At 33.6% G+C, this 25982-nt stretch overlaps 4 protein-coding genes across 5 annotated transcripts; 2 read left to right on the top strand and 2 right to left on the bottom strand.

Moving 5' to 3' along the window:
• Positions 1-1044: 1044 nt before the first annotated feature.
• On the top strand, positions 1045-9514 carry LOC123225724 (abscisic-aldehyde oxidase-like). Its single transcript, XM_044649838.1, has 10 exons — positions 1045-1301; positions 1851-3548; positions 4156-4415; positions 4558-4767; positions 4955-5173; positions 5465-6433; positions 7503-7598; positions 7767-7865; positions 8120-8309; positions 9097-9514. The coding sequence occupies exons 1-10, from the start codon at positions 1142-1144 to the stop codon at positions 9315-9317; spliced, it is 4122 nt and encodes a 1373-aa protein (XP_044505773.1). The 5' UTR covers positions 1045-1141; the 3' UTR covers positions 9318-9514.
• Positions 9515-10712: 1198 nt separating this feature from the next.
• LOC123225244 (inactive protein RESTRICTED TEV MOVEMENT 2) lies at positions 10713-12108 on the top strand. The gene is made up of 2 exons (XM_044649161.1): positions 10713-11120; positions 11443-12108. The coding sequence occupies exons 1-2, from the start codon at positions 10880-10882 to the stop codon at positions 12042-12044; spliced, it is 843 nt and encodes a 280-aa protein (XP_044505096.1). The 5' UTR covers positions 10713-10879; the 3' UTR covers positions 12045-12108.
• Positions 12109-12531: 423 nt separating this feature from the next.
• Positions 12532-17921, bottom strand: LOC123226485 (5-methyltetrahydropteroyltriglutamate--homocysteine methyltransferase-like). Its single transcript, XM_044651011.1, has 12 exons — positions 17737-17921; positions 17299-17661; positions 17112-17199; positions 16333-16460; positions 15811-16202; positions 15560-15723; positions 14721-14801; positions 14475-14641; positions 14286-14391; positions 13907-14157; positions 13436-13637; positions 12532-13124 (listed from the first exon to the last, which is right to left on the bottom strand). Exons 1-12 carry the CDS (start codon positions 17853-17855, stop codon positions 12756-12758), a joined length of 2430 nt encoding a protein of 809 aa, XP_044506946.1. The 5' UTR covers positions 17856-17921; the 3' UTR covers positions 12532-12755.
• Positions 17922-20217: 2296 nt separating this feature from the next.
• LOC123225927 (BTB/POZ and MATH domain-containing protein 4) lies at positions 20218-25498 on the bottom strand. 2 transcript variants are annotated; one of them, XM_044650289.1, is made up of 4 exons: positions 24921-25498; positions 24137-24482; positions 23853-24006; positions 20218-20740 (listed from the first exon to the last, which is right to left on the bottom strand). In XM_044650289.1, the coding sequence occupies exons 1-4, from the start codon at positions 25307-25309 to the stop codon at positions 20553-20555; spliced, it is 1077 nt and encodes a 358-aa protein (XP_044506224.1). In that variant the 5' UTR covers positions 25310-25498; the 3' UTR covers positions 20218-20552. The 2 variants fall into 2 exon arrangements, with proteins under 2 accessions (XP_044506224.1, XP_044506223.1); XM_044650288.1 differs by having other exon boundaries at positions 23727-24006; positions 24921-25494.
• Positions 25499-25982: the final 484 nt, after the last annotated feature.

The raw sequence follows: 25982 nt of genomic DNA, 5'->3' as shown, positions 1-25982 counted from the left end.
TGTCATCCTTAGCCCATTTTATCTTAATAAAATATCGGTCAAAAGATTTATTCATATAAAAGGTTTAATGTATTTTCAAACTCTAACCCTTAAAGAACGTTTGGTTTAGGTAATGTTTTATTACCAATATAGAAAGATTACCTTAAAGATAGATTACTTAGAAGATTACTGGGTATAAATGATTACTATGTTTGATAAAATTTGATAGGTATAAATAATTATTGTGTTTGGTTAAAGGTAATAAAATATTCCTAGTAAATTATTTTACTTAAATGCTCTTAAATATAATTATTTTTAAATTTTTTTCATATTATTTGTCATATTAATTAAAAATAAATTTATTTTTGTCTCAAAAAATTAATAAATAATAATATAATTATAATAAAATCAATATTATCTCGGTAATCTTTAAATACCTTTTTAGTCAGATTAACACCTATATTACCTGCTACGTCAGCATTAGTAATAAAATATTACTGTAATATTTTATTACTGACAAACCAAATAATGGAATAAAAGATAGATTACCAAGGTAATCTTAAAAAACTAAAACTAAACACCCCCTTAAGGTTTTATTTAAGCCATTTTGACAAAAAAACAAAGATCTCTGCAATGTTATTCAATTATTTTAGTAGAATTTTTAGTAGTTTTCATATTAAAAAATCATCAGAAATTGAGGTGATGGAAAGGTCGATTGACAACTTTCCTAGAGTAATCATCGAAAAGTAGTGATTGGAAAAAATCAAATTCTATGAAGAAATTAATGAGATAAAATTTTATTTTTTATTTTATTAAATAATAGTTTTACTTTTAATTCTAATAAAAAAATTTAATAAAAAATAGATATTTGAATTTTTGAAACAGTAGAAAGAACTTTAACATTATACCAAACCTTGGGTGGGTCAAGCGTTTTTGGCCTAAATTATATTCGTTCGCCAGGAGAGGGAATTGTAGACTTGACAGTGAAAACAAAGTTACTGGTTGGAACTTGCAGGTAACTTCGGAGGACCCCACATTTTTAATAAAGTTAAGGACAGATACAGCAGATGTATACTGAAGAAGCCAGAAAGATACTCCCACTTCTTAGTTTAGCAACAAAAATGAGTTGAGCTGAGTTTCCACTGAAGTTATCTAACCCAAAATGGTTGACCAGATAGAATCAGAAAGCAGCAGAAACAGTTTGGTATTTGCAGTTAATGGAGAACGTTTTGATGTGCCCTCTATAGATCCTTCTACTACTTTGCTTGAGTTCTTGCGTTCTCAAACTCGTTTTAAGAGCGTCAAGCTCAGTTGTGGTGAAGGTATCTTCGTCTCTTATGTTCTTGATTTGATTTCCCACTTTTAGTATTTGATTTTAAGGATTTTAGAAGCTTTATGCTTGTTATAAAATGTTAGTTGCTTTTACAATCGGCTTTCAACACTTCTTAGGATTCTTTTTGTTTTTTGTTTTGTTTTGTTTTTTTTTTGCCTTTCTGTTTTTAGTATCTTAAAAGTTCTTCAAGTAGTTGCTGGAGTTTTGATTTAGTCGGTTGCCCTGTTGGAGTGCTGAGTGCTTTGTTTATCTTATTACATATTTGTAAATTGAGCTGAAAAGAAGTAAAAGTAATGGGATTTTGATTCATAGTTGAATTTTATTTTAAAAAAAAAAAAGGCAGCCAATCGAAAGTACTGTGCTTCAATTATGAACTTTCCCACTAATTTATTTATTTATTTTTGCAATCAAATAGATGCTTGATGGGCTAATGATGTAATAAGTCAGCTGTTGTATGATATACTCCTGTCTAAGACGAGAAGATTATTGAACATCATTTAAGAAATTTCATTATCTATTTTCTCGTTTGTGATTTCAGGTGGTTGTGGTGCATGCGTTGTCTTGCTATCCAAATATAATCCTGAGCTTGACCAAGTCGATGATTTCACAGTGAGTTCATGTCTCACACTACTTTGCAGTGTGAATGGATGTTCGATTACCACAACTGAAGGTTTGGGAAATAGCAAAGCTGGTTTCCATGCAATTCACCAAAGGTTCTCTGGCTTCCATGCTTCTCAATGCGGCTTTTGTACTCCTGGGATGTGTGTGTCACTGTTCTCAGCTCTTGTTAATGCTGAAAAAACCCATCGTCCGGAACCCCCTCCAGGATTTTCCAAGTTGACAGTTTCAGAAGCTGAGAAGGCTATTGCTGGGAATCTTTGTCGCTGTACTGGATATCGATCCATTGTTGATGCCTGTAAAAGTTTTGCTGCTGATGTTGATATAGAGGATTTGGGATTTAACGCGTTTTGGGGAAAACAAGAGAGTAAAGAAGTGAAGATTAGTCGATTACCTCTTTGGAAACGTGATGATCAGATTTGTACATTTCCGGAGTTTCTAAAGAAGGAAAATAAGTCTGCTGCATATTTGGATTTAAAGAAAGTTTGCTGGCTCAGTCCTGTTAGTATTTCAGAACTTCAAATCTTATTGGCAAATACTGACAATAATCAACACTCAGTTAAATTGGTTGTTGGCAATACTGGTATGGGTTATTATAAGGAAGTAGAACCTTTTGATAAATACATAGACATAAGCCATATTCCTGAGCTTTCAATGATTAGGAGGGATCATACAGGAATTGAAATTGGAGCAACTGTGACAATCTCTAAAGCTATTGAAGCTCTGAAAGACTATGATAAAGGTGAGTTTCACTCTGAAGGAGTGATGGTGTTTAAAAAAATTGCTGCCCACATGGAAAAGATTTCTACAGGATTTATAAGGAATTCTGCTAGTGTGGGTGGAAATCTGGTGATGGCACAGAGAAATAATTTTCCATCGGACATTTCCACTGTACTTCTTTCTGTGGATTCGATAGTTACTGTAATGACTGGTCATAAATGTGAAAAGCTTAGGCTCGAAGAATTTTTGGAGAGTTCTCCGTTGGATGCTAAAAGCATACTTGTAAGTGTTAAAATCCCACATTGGGATCCTTGTAGAAATAGAACGTCTGAAACCAAAAGCACATTATTGTTTGAAACCTATAGAGCTGCACCTCGACCTCTTGGAAATGCATTGTCTCATTTAAATGCTGCTTTCTTGGCTGAAGTTTCTCCATCTAAAATGTGTGGTGGAATAATGATAAATAACTGCCAGTTGGCTTTCGGTGCTTATGGAACTAGACATGCTATGAGAGCAAGGACAGTCGAGGCTTTTTTAATTGGAAAAATGCTAAACTTAAATGTTCTAAATGAAGCTATAAAGTTAGTTGAAGCCTTTGTGGTGCCTGAAGATGGTACTTCAAATCCTGCCTTTAGGTCAAGCCTGGCTGTTGGTTTTCTATTTCAGTTCCTCGTCTCCTTAGCTGAAACAGAATCTAAAATCTGTAGTGACCAAATGAATGTATATACTGACACTGTGTTGTCGAAAGCTCTGAAAATAAAACAGACTGATGACCAATTTGATCAAACTGAATTTCCAACACTCTTATCGTCTGCAAATCAGGTTTTGGAGTTAAGTAGGGAATATTATCCAGTTGGTGAGCCGATCATAAAATCTGGGGCTCCTCTACAAGCTTCTGGTAGGTTATAACTTACTTGATAATGAGTCACAAAAAGAAATGTGGAATATTAAATTGTTTAAATGTTATGTTTCAATCAGCAGCATTTTTCTATTCTCTGATATCATGAGTCCTCATTGAAGCAACTTATCAGTTTTCAATATGGTCTGTTGCATCAGAAGACAGTAAGTACTGAATAAATGAACTTATCAGATTTTCTAAATTAGCATAATGCTTAAATCTGGACTTTTCTTCAATGTTTGAAATCAAATTGTTGCGGTTATTAATATTGTCATATCTTTATCTCTCTCTTGTGAGAGTTTGTGTGTATGTGGATGAGTTTATTGCCAGAAAAAAACTTTAAATTCGTAAAAAAATATTTTTGATAAGACCTTGTTTCCAAGTGATCATTTTTCTCAGCTTTAATTACTCAAGAACCAAATGATGACTGTGGTTGCATAAGAATTCATGTTTTCTTATCAATCCATGATCATCTTTAGTTTTGGATGAATTTCCTTGAATTTTATTCTTCTAAACCTTTTATAGTTTAACTTATATGTCTATTGAATTACTACTGCCAGCTCCCGACAACCTTTAGAATGATATTTACATCTAGCAACCTTTGTAGGTGAGGCAGTGTACGTGGATGACATCCCTTCTCCGGCAAATTGCCTCTATGGAGCATTTGTTTATAGCACAAAACCTTTGGCACGAATAAAGGGTATAAAATTTAAATCTAAGTCAGCAACATATGGAGCCACTGCATTGATTTCTTACAAAGAAATTCCAGTAGGTGGGGAGAATGTTGGTTCTAAGACCATATTTGGTACTGAGCCTTTATTTTCAGATGAGCTTGCTCACTATGCCGGTCAGCGTGTTGCTATTGTGGTATTCCCATGGCTTCTGCAGACTTGTTTTTTTGAATCTGTTTATGTATCTTAACTGTTACTAGTAAGCAGTCAGTAAGGCTATATATGTTGCTTCATTTGGTTTCTGCATTTAATGCAGTAAATAAAAGGACATTCTTTAGGTTGCAGATACACAGAAAAATGCAGATAGGGCTGCAAATCTTACAGTGGTTGACTATGACATGGAAAATCTAGAACCACCCATACTGTCTGTAGAGGAAGCAGTTGAGAGATCTAGCTTTTTTGAGGTTCCTCCTTTTCTCTCTCCCAAACAGATTGGTGATTTATTGAAAGGAATGGATGAAGCAGACCATAAGATTCTCTCTGCAGAGGTGATTTTCATATACTTCTACTTCACATGCTTTCTGTCCTGTTAAAATACTGAAATAAAAAAAATTACTTTATTGAACGTTGAAAATTGTTGCATTGACTTCTCAGTTCTGCAAAATCATCTATTAAGAATTTTGTGCAAGGTTGTCATTTTCCCTCCATATATTATTGCATGTTAATTAACTGCAGATTAAACTTGGGTCACAATATTATTTCTATATGGAGACACAAACTGCCCTTGCTGTGCCAGATGAAGACAACTGCATGGTGGTTTACAGTTCAATTCAGTGCCCTGAGTTTGCACATGCTACAATTGCTAGATGTCTCGGTATTCCTGAACACAATGTTCGTGTGATTACAAGAAGAGTCGGGGGAGGTTTTGGTGGAAAGGCCATAAAAGCAATGCCTGTAAGTATCTTAGTGTGTCAATTTGTTTTCCAATAATTTTGCTCAAATGACATCTTTATTAAGGTGTGTGGCTGTTCCTGTTTCACTTTCTCATCTAAATTTTGATATTTGTAAAAAATCCTGAAAATCATGATTCTCAAACCTTACATTCTCTCTCTGTCTCTCGATCGCCGAATGAATAAACTAATCATTATTTAAGTCATTTGGTAAGATTAATTCTTTAGTTTGGTTATGTACTCATTTACAATCCTTGGTGTAGCTGTGGAACTACTTCTTATGTGATGTTTATAGGTTGCTACAGCATGTGCATTTGCTGCACACAAATTATGCCGCCCAGTCAGGATATATGTCAATCGCAAAACTGATATGATAATGGCAGGAGGAAGGCATCCCATGAAAATAACTTATAGTGTAGGATTCAAAGCCAATGGGAAAATTACAGCTTTGCAACTTAATATATTAATCAATGCAGGATTCTCTGCAGACATAAGTCCAGCAATGCCTAGAAACATGCTTGGTGCACTAAAAAAATATGACTGGGGTGCTTTACATTTCGATATAAAGGTGTGTAGAACTAACCTCCCAAGCAGATCAGCAATGCGAGCCCCTGGTGAGGTACAGGCATCATTTATCGCTGAAGCTGTAATTGAACATGTAGCTTCTACTCTTTCCATGGACGTGGATTCTGTTAGAAATATTAATCTGCACACATATAATAGCCTCAATTTGTTTTATGAGGGAAGTGCAGGTGAGTTTATGGAGTATACTTTACCTTCAATCTGGGATAAGTTGGCTGTATCTGCAAGCTTCAAACAAAGAAGTGGAATGATAAAAGAGTTTAATAGGTCTAATTTGTGGCGAAAGAAGGGTATTTCTCGTGTGCCTATTTTGCATGAAGTGACTGTTAGGCCAACTCCGGGGAAAGTAAGCATTTTAAGTGATGGGTCTGTTGTCGTGGAAGTTGGAGGGATTGAGCTGGGCCAGGGACTGTGGACGAAGGCTAAACAAATGGCTGCGTTTGCTCTCAGTTCTATCCAGTGTGGTGGAACGATGGATTTATTGGAGAAAGTAAGGGTTGTACAAACTGACACCTTGAGTTTAATTCAAGGGGGTTTCACTGCTGGGAGTACAACATCTGAGTCAAGCTGTGAAGCAGTTAGACTCTGTTGCAGTATCTTGGTTGAGAGACTGATGCCCATCAGGGAAGGATTGCTCCAGCAAAAAATGTGTTCAATAAATTGGGAGACACTGATTCAACAGGTAAACTTACACTCTTCTAATTTGCCTTACAGACTGGAAGTCTTTAATATAATATCACTGGAGTTTGTCCTTCTATGATTTATGAACTACAACTCCTTAGAAGTTTATGAAATTCCTTCAAAACTCATTTGTTTTCCTTATAAAAAGGGATAAAGTTTTTCAGTCAGTGCTCACAGGTATAATGTAGCTCTATGACAAAAAACCAGGGTCATGGACTTGATGGCAGCATGTGACTGTGTTTGCGCACTTTTTTTATATGTTGTTCATGCATAACACTATTAAATTTTTTTAAGTCTTGGGCATGTCATATAGTCTTTCTGTAGTTTATATTGGTAAGGCCCTCTCATCCAGGGTGGAAGTATCGTTCATCCGCTATTAGAAAAAGTTTTAATCCCTTGCTTGGATTTAAAAGAAAAGGAATGTATTTCAAATATAAAATAGCCCCCTAACTTTTCACTCCAATCTATACAAGCCTTAAAAACTAAAGACTTTGTGAACAAGTTCCATCCCATCTCTTGCATTTTATTACTATTAGACAAAGCAACTTTGATTCATCACAAGAGCATTACATCCAGTTTCAGATTTTTTTTCAATTTCTTATTAATCTCTTGTTAAACTCGATGCATATTTGTATTTTTCTATTTTCAAATTGTTATTTTAGTTATACTACTGCTTAAACATTTACTTTTTTGATGATATATAGTTGATTTTATTTCATTTTGTAAATGCTAAGGCTTGAACTTGTTGGAATTTCAGTGTTGGTTATGGTTTTATATACGGGTTTTGAAGTAATTAAAATCATACCTTTGATGTTATCAAAGAAGGATGGCACAAGCCCTAGATTTCTTATTTAAAATAAAACTTATATTATTTTGCTGATCGACCTGAAAATCATACATCTCATTTTGGTCGCTATAACTATTTTGGCAGCTTGTCTGTAAACAAACTCTATGACAGTGCCTTTTCTTAATAGGAAAAAGGATGTTAAATCATAACTTTTAATTTCCTTTTCAATTAAAATTAGAAGGTTCTTTTCCATATATCATTGTTTTAACATATCAAAGTGCAGGCATATGGACAAGCTGTGAACTTATCTGTAAATACTCTCTTTGTACCTGATCTTTCTTCCATGTCATACCTAAACTATGGAGCTGCAGTAAGTGAGGTAAGTTTTTCATCTTTTTTTTGCATTGGTTCTCTCATTGAAGATTGTTTATTCGACATGTACCTGAAGCCAGCCTGTGAGAGTGATTTAACTAACTCTAATGTAACGCACTGGCTAGTGAAATCTGGTTGTCTTTGCAAATGCCCTTATTTAACTATGTTGTTGTAGGTGGAGGTGAACCTTCTGACTGGAGAAACAACAATTTTGCGATCTGATATTGTTTATGACTGTGGACAAAGCCTCAATCCAGCTGTGGATTTAGGACAGGTCAGCCTTCTGTTATTCTCAAGCCTTGATATTCATTTCTGTGCTCAGATTTCATTGAATCTGGGAGCATTTCTCATTCCAATTCAGATGACTTTAAACTAATTAGATCCTAGTTTTCCTGAAATGAAACACTGAGGACTTGACTATTGACAGAGGTCCATGCCAAACATTTCATTCTTATTGATTGTAGTTTTTTTGGCTGATATGATTTTCATGGACCTATATCATGGAGATTTAACAGTTGGATTTTGCAGATTGAAGGAGCTTTTGTACAAGGAATTGGTTTTTTCATGTTCGAGGAATACCCAACAAATACAGACGGCTTAGTGGTTTCAGAAGGCACATGGACTTATAAGATTCCTACTGTGGACACCATACCTAAACAATTTAACGTTGAAATATTGAACAGTGGACATCACCGGAATCGTGTGCTCTCTTCAAAAGGTATGCCCTGTCAAGCTTAGCTTTTTCTCAGATATCTTAAGAGTTGATTGCAATTCCCTTGGAGATATCATTAGGTAATTGCCCTTAGGGTATATGGTAAATTCAATACCAAATTCATTGATTAAAACACTTATTATACTTACCTTGGCAAGAGGTTCAGGGGACAATAAACTCATAACCAATCCTTAAAGATTCACCTGGGAAAGAGCGTCTGCAGTAGATTTAAGCTTCCCCTGCTTGTATTTGATTACAAAGTCAAACCCTCTCAACTTACTGAGCTATTTGTGCTGAGCTTAAGTAGACGAAAGTTGAATCCAAAAAATTTTCAAGCCCAGGTGATGCATATGAACCACAGATTGTTACCCCAATATATAATGTCATCGGTCTTTGACTGCACATACCAACGCCAAGAGCTCCTTTTCATAGGCGGATGATAACATATTCATGAACCTAAGATGGAGCTGAAGTAGGCAATGACACCGTGCTCCTGCATGAGAATCATCCCTAAGCCCATGCATAGAGCGTCACATTCCAGAACAAACCTAGATAACCCTAGAGACTTCCAAGCCCACAAGGAACTCTAAGGTATCATTAAACACTGTAACATTGGCTATTGCTTCACTGTTGTTATCTGCCGTTGTTGTTTACAGTCAAACCTTGAGTTGCTTGCTTAATCAAGCGTACATGAATTAATAAAACAGGTTTTGGTTGCTTGCTTAAGGTATTATCCTCATGCATTTTATGTACCCAGAGAGATTTTCATAGACTTGTTGTCTTTTGCTTGCAGCATCTGGTGAGCCACCATTACTTCTTGCTGTTTCAGTTCATTGTGCTACAAGAGCAGCCATTAGAGAAGCGCGACAACAGCTTCAGTCATGGACTGAGTCTAATGGATTTGATTCAAAATTCAATTTGGAGGTTCCTGCCACCATGCCAGTAGTCAAGGAGCTTTGTGGGTTCGACAATGTGCAAATGTACTTGCAATGGAGAATTGATGGAAGAGAATAAAAGCAATACAGAGAGCTTGAATTCCCTTCTCAACAAGGACCAATATGAAAAAGAACTTGTTTTTTTAATGAGGATCATGAATATTTATAATAAGAAATAATAATGAGGATTGAAAGTCAAATTGTATTTATATTGTAAAAATTATCAGTAAGTATTAATTTGGCTGTGCAGTGCAATAAACTCTTGCTCGCGGAGTATCTTCTAGAGTTGACTAACTATAGGACTAACAATTCCAACCTTAACATGTAGATAAACTTCTCTCGCCTTGAGAATATGATAAGTCAGTTAAGAATTTTTCAATGTCGATGAAAAACATTAATTTTTTGCCTTATTAAGTTTCGATCATTATCAAATGAATTTCATTGAATCCCACGAGCATAACTCTCATTTACTATCCAATTCTGTTAGTAAGAAGCATTTAACATGCCCCCAAATTTACATAATTTTTTTTTAAATTAATATAATTGAAAATTTAATTAGGTGAAATTGGGGTAAACCAGCGTATAAAAAAAATGGAAAAGACATTTAAATTTTACTCTAATCTCAAAATCATATCTACAACAGATGAAAAATTCAAATACCCACTTATGGATTAACCGTCATCTAAATTTTCAGTTAGGTTAGGGGTAAAATTGTTATTTTATTTATAAACTTTAAAACTTTGAAATTTATATCATTCCCCTCCCCCCTCCCCAAGGTTTTAAAAACTAAACTTCAACCCATTCTCAAAGTTTAAAAGGTTTATATTTCACCTTTAAGGTTTGTTTCCTTCTCTGATTACCATCATTTCAACTGATGACTTACACTTTTCGCTCATCTTTCAGATCTGGCTATGAAGAATGACAAAGGACAATCGTTCAAATGTAACGATAAAGGATAACAAAGTGTTGTCCTTCGTCATTTGGAAGACTTGATGAAGGACGATGTTTCGTCGTCCGTCGTGAGTCTTCTCAATCTAGATGATATTTCGTCATTTAGATTTGGATAATGAAAGATCATTTTTGGTTGGAGAAGACCTTTACTTTTTTTCGATCGTCAACTGATTTCCTAAGTGGCCAAAGATGAAATTTGGAAAGAGGGAAAAATGAATTTTTCAAAGTTTAATCATAATGGGTAAATATGAGTTTTTTTAAACTAAGGAGAGAATAATATAAATTTTTAAGGTTTTAGGGTTTATAGGTAAAATAATAATTTTACCGCTATTTCTAACTAAAAATTTGAATGATAATTAAGTTATTAATAAGTATTTATGTTTTTTTATCTGTTATAAGAATGATTTTGACTTTAAATTAAAATGTAGATAGGAAATTGCCTTTTCCCAAAAAAAAATTAATAATAATACAAAGGAGCAACTGAAGAAGTACCAAAATTTGAGGGCATGTTAAAGCTTCGTCGACTTAAGGACGCGTTTTCAGAAATACAGCCTTTTGAAGTCTTAATAAGCAGGAACCTTGGGTTTCCCAGGCATAAAGTGACCGACTCTACGTGACCGAAGCATAGCATCTTGCAGCCATTAAACAACCGAAAGAAATTTGAATCAGAATCAAGGAATAAGAATAATTATGTTCAAAGAAAACATGAACTCAACCCAGAAGGCTCTGGTGAATTTTTGTGCTATAAAACCAACAGCCTACACACTTCTTTTTTCACCCAGAATAATTAAACACATTGTTTCAACAAACAGCAAAAGCCACATCAAGATGAAAAAGTCGACCGAGGGCAGCCGCACTTATGAGGACTTTGAGCCAACCACTTCTTGGCAACAGGATGCTACGTACGACACTTTTATTGTTAATCTACCAGGTTCTTTCTCTTTCATTTTCTTTCGTGGTTAAAAACACGTGAAATTGGCTTAAAAGGAAATATGATTCGGTTCAAATCGTAAAATTAAATCAAACTATTTGAGAATTATGATTTGGTTTAATTTATAAAATGGTTGGTTTGAATTGATAAATTTCAAAAAAATAGTTTAATTTGGGTAACGATTTAGATGGTTTTTAAAATGAACCAAACTGTAACAAATGTTTACATACAAGAACTGAGAAGCTTGTAGACAAAATCAGAATTTTTTATCAAGAATTTTCTTAACGTGGATCCTTCATTCAAATATTTTGATATTTTGCAGGTTTCAGCAAGGACCAACTGAAGGTTCAATTGACGACAGGACGTCAACTGAGGGTGAGCGGAGAACGGCCGAAAGAGAAGGACAAATGGAGCCGATTTTGCTTGGAAAGACCAATTGCTTCGCACTATGACATCAATGAAATCCGTGCAAAGTTTGATAATAACACACTTTACATCAAACACCCGAAAGTTAATAAACCAGCAGCTGAAGCACCAAAAACTGAATCAGAAATTAATCAAAAGCCTCAGAATAAAGGACAAGAAAAGGCCAGTGAAGAAGTTCATCCAACCACAAAAAATGATGCTGAAAGTGTTCCGGGGAAGAGTTTAGAGAAGAAGAATGGAGAGGTGGGAGGTGCAACAGCGGAGAAGAAGAAGAATGATGCTGGTGAAAAGATGGAGAATAAAGTGGCCGCTGAAACTTCGAATGGAAGGGTTAAATCTGAAGTTGTGGAAGATTCCAAGAAGGGCTTTGGTGTTTTGCTGAGGGAGATGAAACATTCAAGAAAGACTATGATCTTGCTTGTGGCAATTTTATTTGTTCTGGTGATTGTTATTTATGCCAGAAATTTGGTGACGTTCATTGGAAAATCCAAGGACTGAAGTATATTGATAATTGTACTTTGATATGAATAATAACGTTTGTTGTGGTGCGATTATTTGAAAATACACTGTTGATGCCAATGAATCCATACCGTAAAAGAAATACAAATATGAAATAGGAGTCTTTAATTTGACTGCGCGTCTTGTAGTGCAAGAACATGCATTCTCACTTCTCAAAATCATCTTAAATGTTAAGAAGTAATTGTTTGGTGACAAGATTTGCACCCACGAAAAATACATTAGAGTACTTTTAAGGGATAATTTAAGTGAAAAAAGATTAAAATTTTAGTATAAAAGAGTATAAATTTAAGTCTTTTCTGATAGTATAAGAGTAAATTTTTGACTTATTCAGAGTTTGTTTTATCCAATATGATTGATAAAATTATAAGGATCAACTATTCTAATATAACATTCAGATGAATATTAATTACATAAAAAATTACACACACACACATATATATATACACACAAATTTAAAAAACGATAATTTGGTGCAATTTGAAAAACATTCAAATCACAATTTAAACTAAAAAGTGTTTTTAAAAGTTTTTCCAGCCCAAATCAAATTAAACCCGAATTTTGAACAATTCAACCTGATTATATGATTAAACTGTTTTATGCACGCTCCTAGCCAGTTGTAATTCAATCTTTCCAGTGGAATATCTTGTGTCTTTGTATATAAGATAGACACTTCTATGCTACCTTTTGAACTCATTTGGAGCTTGCTAGCTGGGTGCGAAGAAGCTTGGCAGCAGCCACCATGTTGCTAAGTGCAGACTTGACCTCAGAGTACTTGCGCGTCTTGAGACCACAGTCAGGGTTTACCCAGAGGATGTTACTCTCAAGGACGGCAAGCATTTTGTTTATACGCTCAGCAATTTCTTCTGAAGAGGGGATCCTTGGAGAGTGAATATCATACACACCCGGACCAATTCCAGCACCATACTTCACTCCCTCGCGGAACACAGACAGAAGCTTTTCATCTGATCTGGAGTTCTCAATAGTGATTACATCCGCATCCATGTCTATAATTGAGTGGATGATATCATTGAAGTGTGAATAGCACATGTGGGTGTGGATCTGTTAGAATTAACAGTAGGATGGGTCAGATGATACTTAGATATTCACTCACAATGAATACATAAACAAAATGTGCAAATTTACCAATACAGCTTCAATATAGCATATGCTCTGGTTTGAAAAAGCAAGCAAAATAAATAGATGAAATCATTTTTTCCCTATGATCGAGCATAGTGTTTCACATTAATTTTTTCACCTTTGTCAACATGACCTGCATATTCCAGGAGTATGCAAGCAATATAGGAAAAACCATCCAGGTATTAAAGCACAGACATAAGTGACATTAAGTAGCTAAAGAATTAAAGATGAACCTGGGTAGTGTCTTGTACACCACAGTTAGTAATCCTGAAGGAGTGCACAGCCCACTTTAGATAAAATTCTTGCTCAGACTTCCTAAGTGGCAAACCCTCTCTTAGAGCAGCCTCATCGATTTGGACGACTGTAATACCAGCTTTCTCAAGATCCTCAACCTCATCCTTGATTGCCAAAGCAATTTGATAGCAGGTCTCAAATCTAAAAATAGGAAACCCAAAGTTAATGAACTATTTGAAAAACAATAAAACTATGTGTACCTATTTTGAGAACATATATAGGTACACACTTTATATATATCATCAAGTAATTAAGTGATTTTAAATTAAAGATAAAGTAATACTCAATCATATGATGACACATACAAATATGTACATATGTATATACTCAAAATGGATACGTATAGTATTGCTCTTTGAAAAATGCTAGAAACTGAGTGTTGGAAAATTAGTTAGGTTACTTTTCCTCACCTGGGCTGGTCATTTCTGACAAAGGACCAGTTCAAAATGGTGACAGGGCCAGTGAGCATTCCCTTCATTGGCCGCTTGGTCATGCTCTGTGCCATGGAAGACCAGAAGAGAGTCATGGCCTCCGGGCGGCTTACATCACCATAAATAATAGGAGGCTTAACACAACGTGAACCATAAGATTGAACCCAGCCGTTCAAAGTGAAGGCAAAGCCAGACAATTGCTCACCAAAGTACTCAACCATGTCATTCCTCTGCAATGCCATGATATACAAGTGAGAAAAGAGAGACGGACGGAGAGAGAGGATTGAATATCTTACTTCTGCTACAAGTACAGCTCCAGTTGCCATACTAAGTTATTCTATTTAGAAGGTTAACTCACCTCTGGTTCTCCATGAACTAGAACATCAATGTCAAGCTCCTCCTGGAGCTTGACAACTTTGTAAATTTCCTCCTTGATAGACTTGATATAATCATCCTCAGAAATTCTGGGAATTAACCACAACTAGTTATATAACATAAAAACACAAAGAGTTACACAAAACACAATATTAAGAGCAATAAATCTCACTTCTTCGCCTTGTACTCACGACGCACTCTTCTAAGATCCATAGTCTGTGGGAAAGATCCAGTGGTGGTGGTAGGAAGTAATGGAAGGCCCAACTTCTTCTGCTGAGCATCCAGCCTGGCACTCACACCTGTAGCTCGGCGGTGGTCAGAACCCTTCAAAGCATCAGCCTACACAAGAAAGCACTAGTAAGCAAAAGTCCAAGAACATTAGAAATTTGAAAGAAAAAATAGTTTCGTAATCACTTACAGCCTTTTGGACGGCCTCATTAGTCACCCTTGGGGAGGATTTCCTAGAAGCCTGAGCTGCCGCATTAGAAGAGAAGTAGGCCTAGAGAAAGAAAAAGATGCATTGAAGCATTCGTACAACAGATTAACAAATAAGAATAAAATTAAAACTTCACGGCAACAGCATGCTACCCATCTGTAGATACAGACGCAATCAAACGGACAGTAAATTTAACTTATTGGGCATAACTGAAGTGCAAGTAGTCATTCAATTACAGAGTCAAGAATTTCCACCACCTATAACTAATGAAGCCTTAACAGAGCTAAGAAAAATGGTTACTGTTGTATGTATGCATTCTTAAAGAAAATATTTAAAAAGGATTCAACAAGTAACCTAAAAATGAAAATCATGTTTCATTGTAGGGGAATCTTATATTCACATGAGAGAATCACATCAAAGTCGTTATCTCTCATAGTACATAAAACATTCACAGTGACAAACATATCAGCCAACAGATATAAATGCATAATGGCTTTGTTTCTTATGTTTTGAGAAGATAAAACAACAAAGAATCAGCTTCGTTTCTTTGGAACCGTCAAAACTTATACTTCACATATTTCAACATACATAAAAGATTGACCCAAAGCCATACCCTTTGGTCATTCAAAGAGTGTTTGATTAGCTACAAAATCATCTCAAAGTTTTTGATGAGCAAAATGTAACTCACACAAAATTCTGTAAATTTTATAGACAGTATTTCCAACCATTTAAATAATAAAAGCACATACATATATATATATATATATATATATATATATATATATACACACACGTCATACACTTGCTGCAGACTGCAGTACCTCATCCTTGTGCCCAGACAATGCCTTGGCCAGAGCATTTACTTCAATTATTTTCTGTGCTGCAAATGCCAGCCAGGATTTGATCTCATTATCCAACTTAGTTTCATTCACCAGATCAACTGCTGTGTGGAGCAGTGAGCAGGATGTTGAGACTACAAGCTTATCTGTAGAACCAAAGAGCTGGAATTAAAATCATTAAGAAGAAAAAAAATCATAATTGCAAAAGTAAAAGAAAGCAAGAAAAAAAATACCCTTTCCAACAATGCCCACAAGAGTCTGGAGGGTGGCGAGGGAAGAAGAAAGATCATTAGCCCAAATGTTCCTACCATCAACCAATCCAGCGAAGAGATATTTGCCAGAAGGAAATCCACCTTTTACTAATTCAAGTGTCTTTGTTCCACGAACCAGATCAAATCCATACCCAGTGACACCCTTCAATGAGGTGAGAGTTTTGTATGCCTCAGGAGTAACATCAGCAAAGTATGTCTCGATTAAGACATTCAAACCAGACAAAGATGACTCCAGCTCAGAGTAAGCATTGGTAAATGCTTCTAGTTGATGAGAATAAAGATCCATCACAAGAGTTGGTTCATCAAACTGAATCCAGGCAGCACCAGCAGCCTTCAACTCAGCCACAACCTCCCTGCCAGGTAATACAAACTCATATGGATCAATTAAAGAAAGAAATATCTACAAGTGCAAATAGCAACGGGACCATGCTGACTCTGCCAAGCATATCTAACTTTAATAAGCATTCATCTCACATAACTTACTTGTAGACAGGAAGAATCTTGCTAATAAGGGAAAGAAGAGAAAAGGATTTCTCCAAACCCTTGGCTGGTTTAGACAGCAACAAGTATGAAACAGGGCCTACCAGGACAGGAACTGTATCAACCCCAAGCTACAGTTGAAAAAAAAAAAAGCAAATAAAAGGAAACTTACTGAACCAAAAAAATAAATAAAATATTACAAAGAGGAAATTATGGAACTCAAAACACCATTAATCATTTATGTATACTCTTAAAAAATCCCTTAATTGAAGCTCATAGAACTCAGAAAGGAAATATGGGATGAAGTCCAAAATTTGATCAATCAGAGCAATATCATTAAGTTCAAAAATATTGTTGTTAATTCTCATGCTTGAAACATTGAACCATTAATATGAACCTATGTTTATTTCATTTAGGATTCATGTAATATTGATAATGTACAGGGAATCATCCTTTCTTTTTTTCAAAAATTATATATATATATTGAAACAAGGGTTTCGAACTTTAACTATTTTTTTTTAATTTCTTTTCTATTTTTATTGGGTTTATTTGTAAAATATTTGTAAATATAAATAATGGACATAAAAAGCGGCTAGTTGGTTGTACAAGGAAGGTATGATAAATAAGACAAAGCAGTTATAAACTAAAGGAATTCTTTTGATTGAATTTGCAATGAAAGTTTGTATTCAGTATGTGGATAAAGATTTACCCATGTTATTCCAGTCAATTCTCATTCTATCTAATACTACAATATCAAATCAATAGTATCTAAGCAAACTTACAGCTTTGGCCTCCTTATATTCAGTGACAGCCTTGTGAGAAGCATATGAAAACTTGATTTCCGGTCCCAATTCAGGCACAATATAATGGCTACAACAAACCAACCGAAAAAACATGAAAATTTGCCCATAAAACAATAAAATTTAAAAAATAATTATAAAACTGATTCATTTCACTTTCACAACTTACTAGTTGGTATCAAACCACTTGGTCATTTCCATAGCAGGAACAGAAGCATTACCCCTGGCCATTGAAAAATAGACATCGAAACCAATTTCACCACCGTTCCAATTATACCTGGAAGGAACGGCGCCCAACATGGCAGTGGTATCCAACATATGATCGTAGTAGGAAAATGTGTTACTGGGTATGAATTTAATTCCAGCATCAGCCATTTGTTTCCAAACGGAGGACCTGAGATCAGCTGCCACCTTCTGCAAATCATCGGCGGTGCTCTTACGGTCCCAAAATGATTCTAATGCAAACTTCAACTCCCTCTTCGGCCCCATACGAGGGTAGCCAACAATATGCGAGGCCATTGCTGTTATAGACCTATCAATGAAGTAAAAATCATAAGAAATGAATGAAATAATATGTAAATTCTGAATAAATTAATGAAAATTGTACCTGAAACTGAAAGTGAAAGGAGTTGCGTGAGAAGTGAAGCGGAGGAATGAAGGAGAGAAAGAGAAAATAGAGCGCGAACTGAGAGATACTCCTTTTATAAGGAAACAGATTTGACTCATTTACGCTCTCCTTCTACATCTAATGATAAAAAATTTTAATTCTTCTCTTCTTAGGGTGCCGTAGGAGAAAGTATTTGTGGACCATGCTTATGATGAATTTCTTAAAATACATCCACAAGGTTGGAGAAAAATAAAACATTGAATGATAAAAAAAAAAATTTTATATATAAAAAAATATAAATTTAAGTTTTTTTAAATAATATATTAAAATTTTAATTTTAATTTATTTAATTTAATAATTATACGTTAATTATTAAATTTAAAATTTATTTTATTTGATGTGATTAATTTAATCTCTAACAGGACAATAATAAAAAAATAGTAAAACATTTTATGGGTTTTCCAATTTTATTCTCTATTTTAAGATTATTTATTGAATTTTATATATAGAAAAGTTTTAAAAGATTTTGTACGAAAATACCTGTAGTTTCTACTTCTGTACCTATATAACCATCAAATTCAGGTTTTATGAAAGAATAATATTACTTGTATATATTTTTAATATATAATTCAAATATACAGATAATATATCATCATATGATTAGATGTTAATTTATCTTTAATTTAAAATTATTTAATCACATAATAATATATTATTTATATACTTAAATTATATACTAAAAATATATATATATAGTTTTATTATTTATGAAACCGCATTCATATATAAAGTGAATTTTCACCTAATTCTCTCATTTTCAAAAATTTACCAAAACAAGTACATTGCATACATGAGTGCACATAATAATGTTGTGTGTAATAATAGTAAATCTCATATGAAAATTTAGCATTTTATAAATCTGCATATGTATAAAATTGTTCATATATTATCCATTATCTTACACGTGTATGAAAAATCAAGTAATTCTATCATTCAACATTAATAAGCTCATGTGATTGAGTTAAAGATAGATATATGAATTCAAGTATCTATAATATTTATAAAATTTTAATTTATCTAACATAATAATTATAAGTTTGATCACATTTAGCTATCGAGCCTCCGATTATTTAAAAAAAAAAAAAACTTAGTTGGTAGCACTTTACTTGAATAAATTAATAGAAATAATTGTCCAATATAGTTTTATAAGTTGGTTCGCTTTCCCTGAAATTTTGTACAAGCCTTTTCCTCCTCTACTTTCATTAATGTTAACTTAAGAATTTAGTCACAACTAATCTGGGGTGGATTGAATTTTGAGTGATTAACATTTTTCCACCACCCTTAAAATTAATTAGTTCTTCACCTAACTAACCTAATTAGTAAATATGCATATTATTCACATATTATTCATGCTTTTATTATTCACATATTAAACACATTTAAAAGAATTTTTGAATTTAAAATATATTAAACGCGTATTTTACGTCTTTCTTGTAATAAATACAAATTATATACTATATTTTTGAATTTTCACTAAACTTAAATACACAATTGTCTCTTTTTTTTTTAATTATTTACGAAAATATGACTATCATTTAAAAAAAATAACATTTCTTTTTTAATTTTCAATCTTAATTTTACATTTTTCTCCTTTGTACCCTATACAAAGATTCACTATAATTTAAAGTTTGAAACCTAAGCTGATTAATTTATTTATTTTTTTCAACTAATTAGTACGATACTAATTGAATAAAGAATTTTAATTATGTATTAGGTTTAATACTTTACATTTAAATTATTATATTAAATTTTAATAAGAGATTCGATAAAAATACTAAAATTATTATGATATTACTGTATTTTTAGAAACATATTATTAATTATGTGTCATATTATTCTCATATATATACGTTTTGCACTTTTCTCATATGCAAATTTTATGAACGTATTTTTAAAAATATATTTTTTATTATTTACAGTATTATGTCTGTATAATTCACGTACCTTTTTTTTGTTCCGTATTTAACAGAAACAGTACAGTAAAATATACATTTACCTTAATATCCTTTTGATTGACTTTTTTATTATATATTATATTGATTTAAAATTACTTAAATACCCTTAATTTGACATATAATTTATCTAGTTTATACTTATTTAACGTGTTTTTTTTTTTAATTTAATTATTATAATGATAGTCCTTTATTAGTGAAATAATTTTTTGTAACTCAATTTAAAAGTTTTCTGGCACAAATGTGTTTGTTTAACGATGTAAGTATTTAAGAGCATTGATTTTAGACCGGGTTCACTTAAAAAATGAGCATATTTAACTACCAGACTAAATTTATTATTCAATAATTAAATTATTTTGAAGTTTTATTTTTTTAATAAAAATTATCCAAAAAAATATTTAGTGAAGAGTCCTTGAATCTGAAGATAAATAGCAATTAATAAAAGATCACTAAATTAGAAGATAGTTTCTACTCTAGATAAAGGAATTTTTATTAAAACTCCTATCTCATTGTTTTGACTCCTTTACATGCAAAACTACTCATCTGACAGAATTATACAAAGTCAAACAAAGACACCACCAGAGCTATGCTTCTTACTAAGCAAAATTAGCAAGCAGTTTGCACAGCAGCTAAGTCAAATTTTACAGTAAACGTCCAAAAACAAACATCTTAAGCTTACCAATTTCCAGGATTTACAGAACACGCCTTGCCGCCATGTTGACAATAGACAATGTTTTAGTTAGCTGTTGTAAATTTTTCACAATTATCACCAACTCCAGCTACACAGACAACTAACAACAGATATCAGGTTCTTTGTCTCACCCTCCTGCCATTGGTATCTCCACCGTCAGAAAGTTGAGCCCATACACTTCGAGATTTCCCACCCCCACTGCTGCAGTCCTCCTCGCAACCTGCCACCGTCCTCAGCAGCTCTGATTGCAGTGATGGGCAGTTCTCTTTGAGGTACTCAAAACCATCTGACCGCATAACAGCTGCAAAAGTTGAAGAATTAGAATAATATAGTATGTATAGGAAAGCTTATTTATATATGATGCAATATATGATGCAATATCTTTCCTTCTCCATAAAGTTTGAATTTTCAACTATTTGGTGTGTTTTTGCTACAATGGAAGTGGAATCGATAAAAGAGACTTTTTACTAGTGAGTCTAACATAATGGAATTTGCAACATAAATAGGTTAATTACAACAAATGCATTCCCCTGAATGATCCACAGAAAGATGGCCCCAAAAGATGAACTCACCAAAACTCTTGACAGCCCACAATGACTACCGTAGTGCAGAGATATGTGATGCAAAATCCCACCTTTTAACCAAAACAGAAAAAACTCACCACAGGCCCCTCACACACTCTCATCCTCCCTTGAGGATTAGGAAAAAAAAAAATTTTTGAACAAATGAAATACATTATCCTTGATTTTATTGAATCACACTTGACCAACAAATCAGCCCCAGAATGTTGAAATAAGACTTTGTATTCCTTGTCTGGCTCTGGTGCTCCTTAGTAAGAACAAAAAAGTATGCTAATGACACATCACAATCACAACAACTACAGAAAAAATTCACTGCATACTGCAGCAGCCCACAAACACAAAAGATATAAATGAAGCAAAGTTCTGCTGATAAGATTAAAAAACTAACAAAATAATGCTCTACACCAAATACAATATTATAGTGATAACCCTTCACAGCAGCATTGCAGTCTCATATTTCTGAATGTTGGGAAATGGTCTTGTCTATGAATCTCCTCATTATGTTAATTAAGTTTTTATTCTATTTGTTTAATTGTAAGCTGTGTTTGCTAAGTGGTTATCAGTGGTATGTTAAAACCTATAATTCTATTTGTTCTAAGTTGTATCATAGAGATGCGCGAGAACACAAAATCTACAACCTGTTGGAATTTAAGTCTAAACTAATCAATTTAAACATTTCAGTTTGGGGATGTCCTATTACAACTCTTAGCAGCTAGGAATCTTGCAAAATGATTGCATGTGTTAAAAGGCAGAAAAAACAATGCAACCTATAAAGAGCTTGAATTAGTACAATGAAATAAACTGACTCTCTCTGATCTTAAAAATAATCTACTTAACACGGAAATGTACAACTAATGGTAATTTATTTTATTGACAGCAAAATAAATAATTCCCCTGATAACCCATTATCTAAATTTCTAAAACTATCAATGAAGGTCAATTTCACTATTACATGAAATTGTGATTGCTACCCATATATTTGAAACAGCCCCACCTCCTTCCATATTAAAAACTTGGCATTTGACAAAATTGTGGAAGCTGACCACTTTACCAAGCAGAATTCATTGTTATTTTAGGGTAACTGCACAGCAGATAAATGTTTCAAACAAAAGGAAAGCAAACATTATAGATGAGGTCAAATATTTATACGAAATGCAACGAAATTGAATAAGAGTTTTTATTTCAGTCAACACCAGAAACATTTATGTGAACACACCATAATATAACCAAAAAGAAATAAAATAACACATGCCGTCTGGCCAGAGCCACCGTAAAGAACAGTTAAAAAAATCTGGACCAGTTACCGACTTTGATCTGTACACATTTTTCCAGCAATAACAATCTTTCAAAAGACACAAAATTAAGTATACAACTCATAATAGCTATACACCTATTAGCAGAAGAAACACAAATTATCTATTTATATACAGAGACTTCCAAAAGGAAGAACAAGTGATTCACATAGCCTATACGATAGTAAGTCAAGACACCTCAAAAGGACAAAGACTCAAAATCATGTGAAGAGTCCAAATACAACAATGAATACTTAAATAGCCAGAAAGATTTTAAACAAGAAATGATTCAGTCTTACATTTCTCAAACTATATGCTAATGCAATTCTGTTTCTTTTGACAGTCTAACTTTCAAATTATTTCACTTGACTTTTTTTGTTTCCCTAAAATCTTCCATCAATTTTCTAATATGCCACTTCCACAGAGTGTAAAATCGTGTTATGAAACCAAAGGATTATTGTTTTATATTAGTACTGTGATCATAAATATTTTATTGATATGAAAATAAATTATATTTATCTTAAAATGAGGACTTTCATTAACAGGCAAGTGAACTAAAATTCTACAATCTTCAGAGAAGTATTATCAACAACCATCCCCTACCAGCAGACAGGTACAAGGTGAACCCATATAAAATAACCATAAACACCTTCAAAACTAATGAATAATTTTTACAATTCAGTAACCATGTACATAACTAGAAAAATAGCTACTTGGAGCTCACCAAACAATCTCACTACATACAACAGACACCATAAAACTCAGAACAGCAGCAGACCTAATATTATCCTATAATAATCCCTACAAAATACAAATAGAGCTATCAAAATCTTGTTTTGTCTATAATTCCACATTCCCTCTATTAAGAAAACATTTTTGTTCACAAAGCCATTTGGTTGATATTCAAAGTTAACAAATTTTAACCTGCACATGGGCAAATCTATTATAACACAACTGCTACAAGCTGCTCTGATATAATCAGATGTCTGAAAAGATCAACTCTGAACGACCAAAAACAGTTCACAATGACTTTGTCTACACTACTTGAAGCATGATAGACATAAAAACTTCAGCAATCTTCATATCAACAAATTTCTGGTATAAGGCTTTACAGGTGAATTTTTATCGTTCTATAGACTCCTAAAAGCATCCATCAGAATGAGCAAGTGAAGAACAAAAGTATAACAAGTCAGAATCTACATCTATTAACTATAAAGCAAAATTCATCTTAAAGCCATTAGGACCAACACAAACTTGATTACATATAGATGCAAACTAACATATATAAAATATTTTTCAATAAAGGTTAGGCTTCATGCTCAAAAAAGTCATCTTAGTTTTACTTCTAAAACAACACTAATGATTTTCTCCTTACATATAATTAGGAAAATGTAAGAGGAAATTGAACACAGACCTGCAAGATTTTCAGCAGCAAACTTAAGGCAAACAGCTTTTAATTCTGTAGCATGATATTGATCAGCCAAAGCTAAAATTTTGGCAACCGAATTCACAGAAATATCCTTGCAAAGATGAGACTCACACATCAATCTGAGTCTCTCCAAGCCATATCTGTCTGCTGCTGCTAACAACTTTGCAACAAGTGTGTCTGACACGGAAGACATACAAGAAGTGCCAGATCCTGTCACATCCACATCCTCTGTAAGAGAATCTCTGTATATGAAGTGTAACATGGCCTGCAGGAAACAAACAAAACAACAAACAAAACAGTAATAAAGCATAAGATGCTGCCAGATGAGAACAAATGCTGCCTAAAGACCTTACGCAAAAAAACAGCAACAAAGCAAAAATAAGAAATGAATTCACCTTAAAAACCTTAGGCTCTAGATCATTAATTACAATTTCTTGCTTATCTGCCTCTAACCCCTCAAAGAATTTAGATCGAAATATAGGAGATCGAGCAGCCAAAACCAACTTGTGAGCATGAAACTTTTCTCCAGCTACATGAAAGGTCACATCTGAACTTTCCACATTTTCCAGTAACATGCCAAAATGTTCTCCAATATCAGACTCTGGAACCTGAATTGAATGTAATCTTGGACAATCTGTCGCTGAAACCACAACTCCAACAGTACAATTGATCTTCAGGCAATCATCCTTGAGGTAATCAGATGTTTCAAGCAAAGCTCGTCTGAAAAAACGCTTGTATCCCCTATATTAAAGAAATTGAAGAAATTATTGTACTTAGATGAAAAACCAAATGGATACAAATAAATCACAGGGCAGGAAATATTCAACTTCAATTTACTAATCCTTTTTAAAACGTCTAACTGAGCTACAGATAAAACACAGCAGAGCAATTTTGATGCATTAACTCTGGCTACGACACAAAGTTACGTATGATAATCAAACAATTTGACAGATACAATCAATTACAAAAAAATTTGACATCTCAGCTAAAAGAACGAGCAAAGGCAAGCGTAAAAATTATACAATTGTGTTTATAAGCTGTAAAATGAGTAGAAGCAACAGGACCTGGAATTTTCCCAAAAAAACAAATCACCATGATCAAATTAATTAAAACCAATCAACTATTTCATTGAAAATTTATCTTCATCGTTAAAATTTCAGTAATTAAAACCGAACCTACCACATGCTCCCTCGATACTTCAGCGTGTAAGGGCCGCTCTCAAGAGAGCGTTCAAAATGGCTGTGCACCTTGTGCTTTCCCTTACCACTCTGATCCACGAGGGTCAATTCAAACAACGCTCTCACATCGGTTCCCTCGCTCGCTAATGCAATAAAAACAGAAACGTACGTTGAATTATCCTCGGGATTTTTGCCGTCAGGGTAAAAATATATGGCCCACTGATAACCGCCTACTGTGAAATTATCACTGGCAATGTGCTTCCCAATCCCCATGCCTTTCGCTAATGAGTAACCCTGGATCACGAACTTGTGAGAACCGTTCACGGTTTCAGTAACAGACCGTGAGCTCGTCGGGGACACCAGTTGAGTCGGGATGCTGCTGCTGCTCATTGCTTCATTAAAATTATGAAGGGATTTAAATTTGAATAATTGCAATGGAATTGAATTAAAAGAAATGACCTGATCGGAGGTTTTTTTTTTTTTCGGTTAGGGTTTCCTGGGCTTGTGTGGGATGAGACGAAAGAAATGAACTTATGTAGTTTGGAGTTCTTGCCAAGAAAACAATTTTTTGAAGCGAGTTGAGATGTGCCACGTGAGAATCTGGAGGGTTCCAAGGTAAATTTATTGTTAAGTTTATGATTCAAATGACTAAAATACCCCTACATATTGGTTTCGGGTGTTGTAAGTACCGTCTTCAAACCCAGATCAAATACCAACCTGATAATAACACCGGCCTGGGTTAACCGACAATTGATCTAATTGACTGATGGTCCGACTGGTGTAATATTTAAATAAATAATATTAATTATTTAATCATTCAATATAAAATTAAGATAACACTTCGATGAAATTAAGATACTCGACTGTAAAACGGTTCAAATTATAAAATCAAATTGAATAATTTAAATTATACAATTTAGTTTGATATAGAATTAAAAAATTATTTTAAAAATTATTTATAATTTGGGATAAATTATATTTTTTTTATGTAATTAAAATATATTTATATTTCATATTGGAATGATTGAAAGCTATTATTTTGACTGATTTGATTTTTTTTTTT

The sequence above is a fragment of the Mangifera indica genome, chromosome 9 (genome assembly GCF_011075055.1).
Source record: "Mangifera indica cultivar Alphonso chromosome 9, CATAS_Mindica_2.1, whole genome shotgun sequence".
Lineage (NCBI taxonomy): Eukaryota > Viridiplantae > Streptophyta > Magnoliopsida > Sapindales > Anacardiaceae > Mangifera > Mangifera indica.
This window is presented reverse-complemented; position numbering and strand designations above follow the sequence as displayed.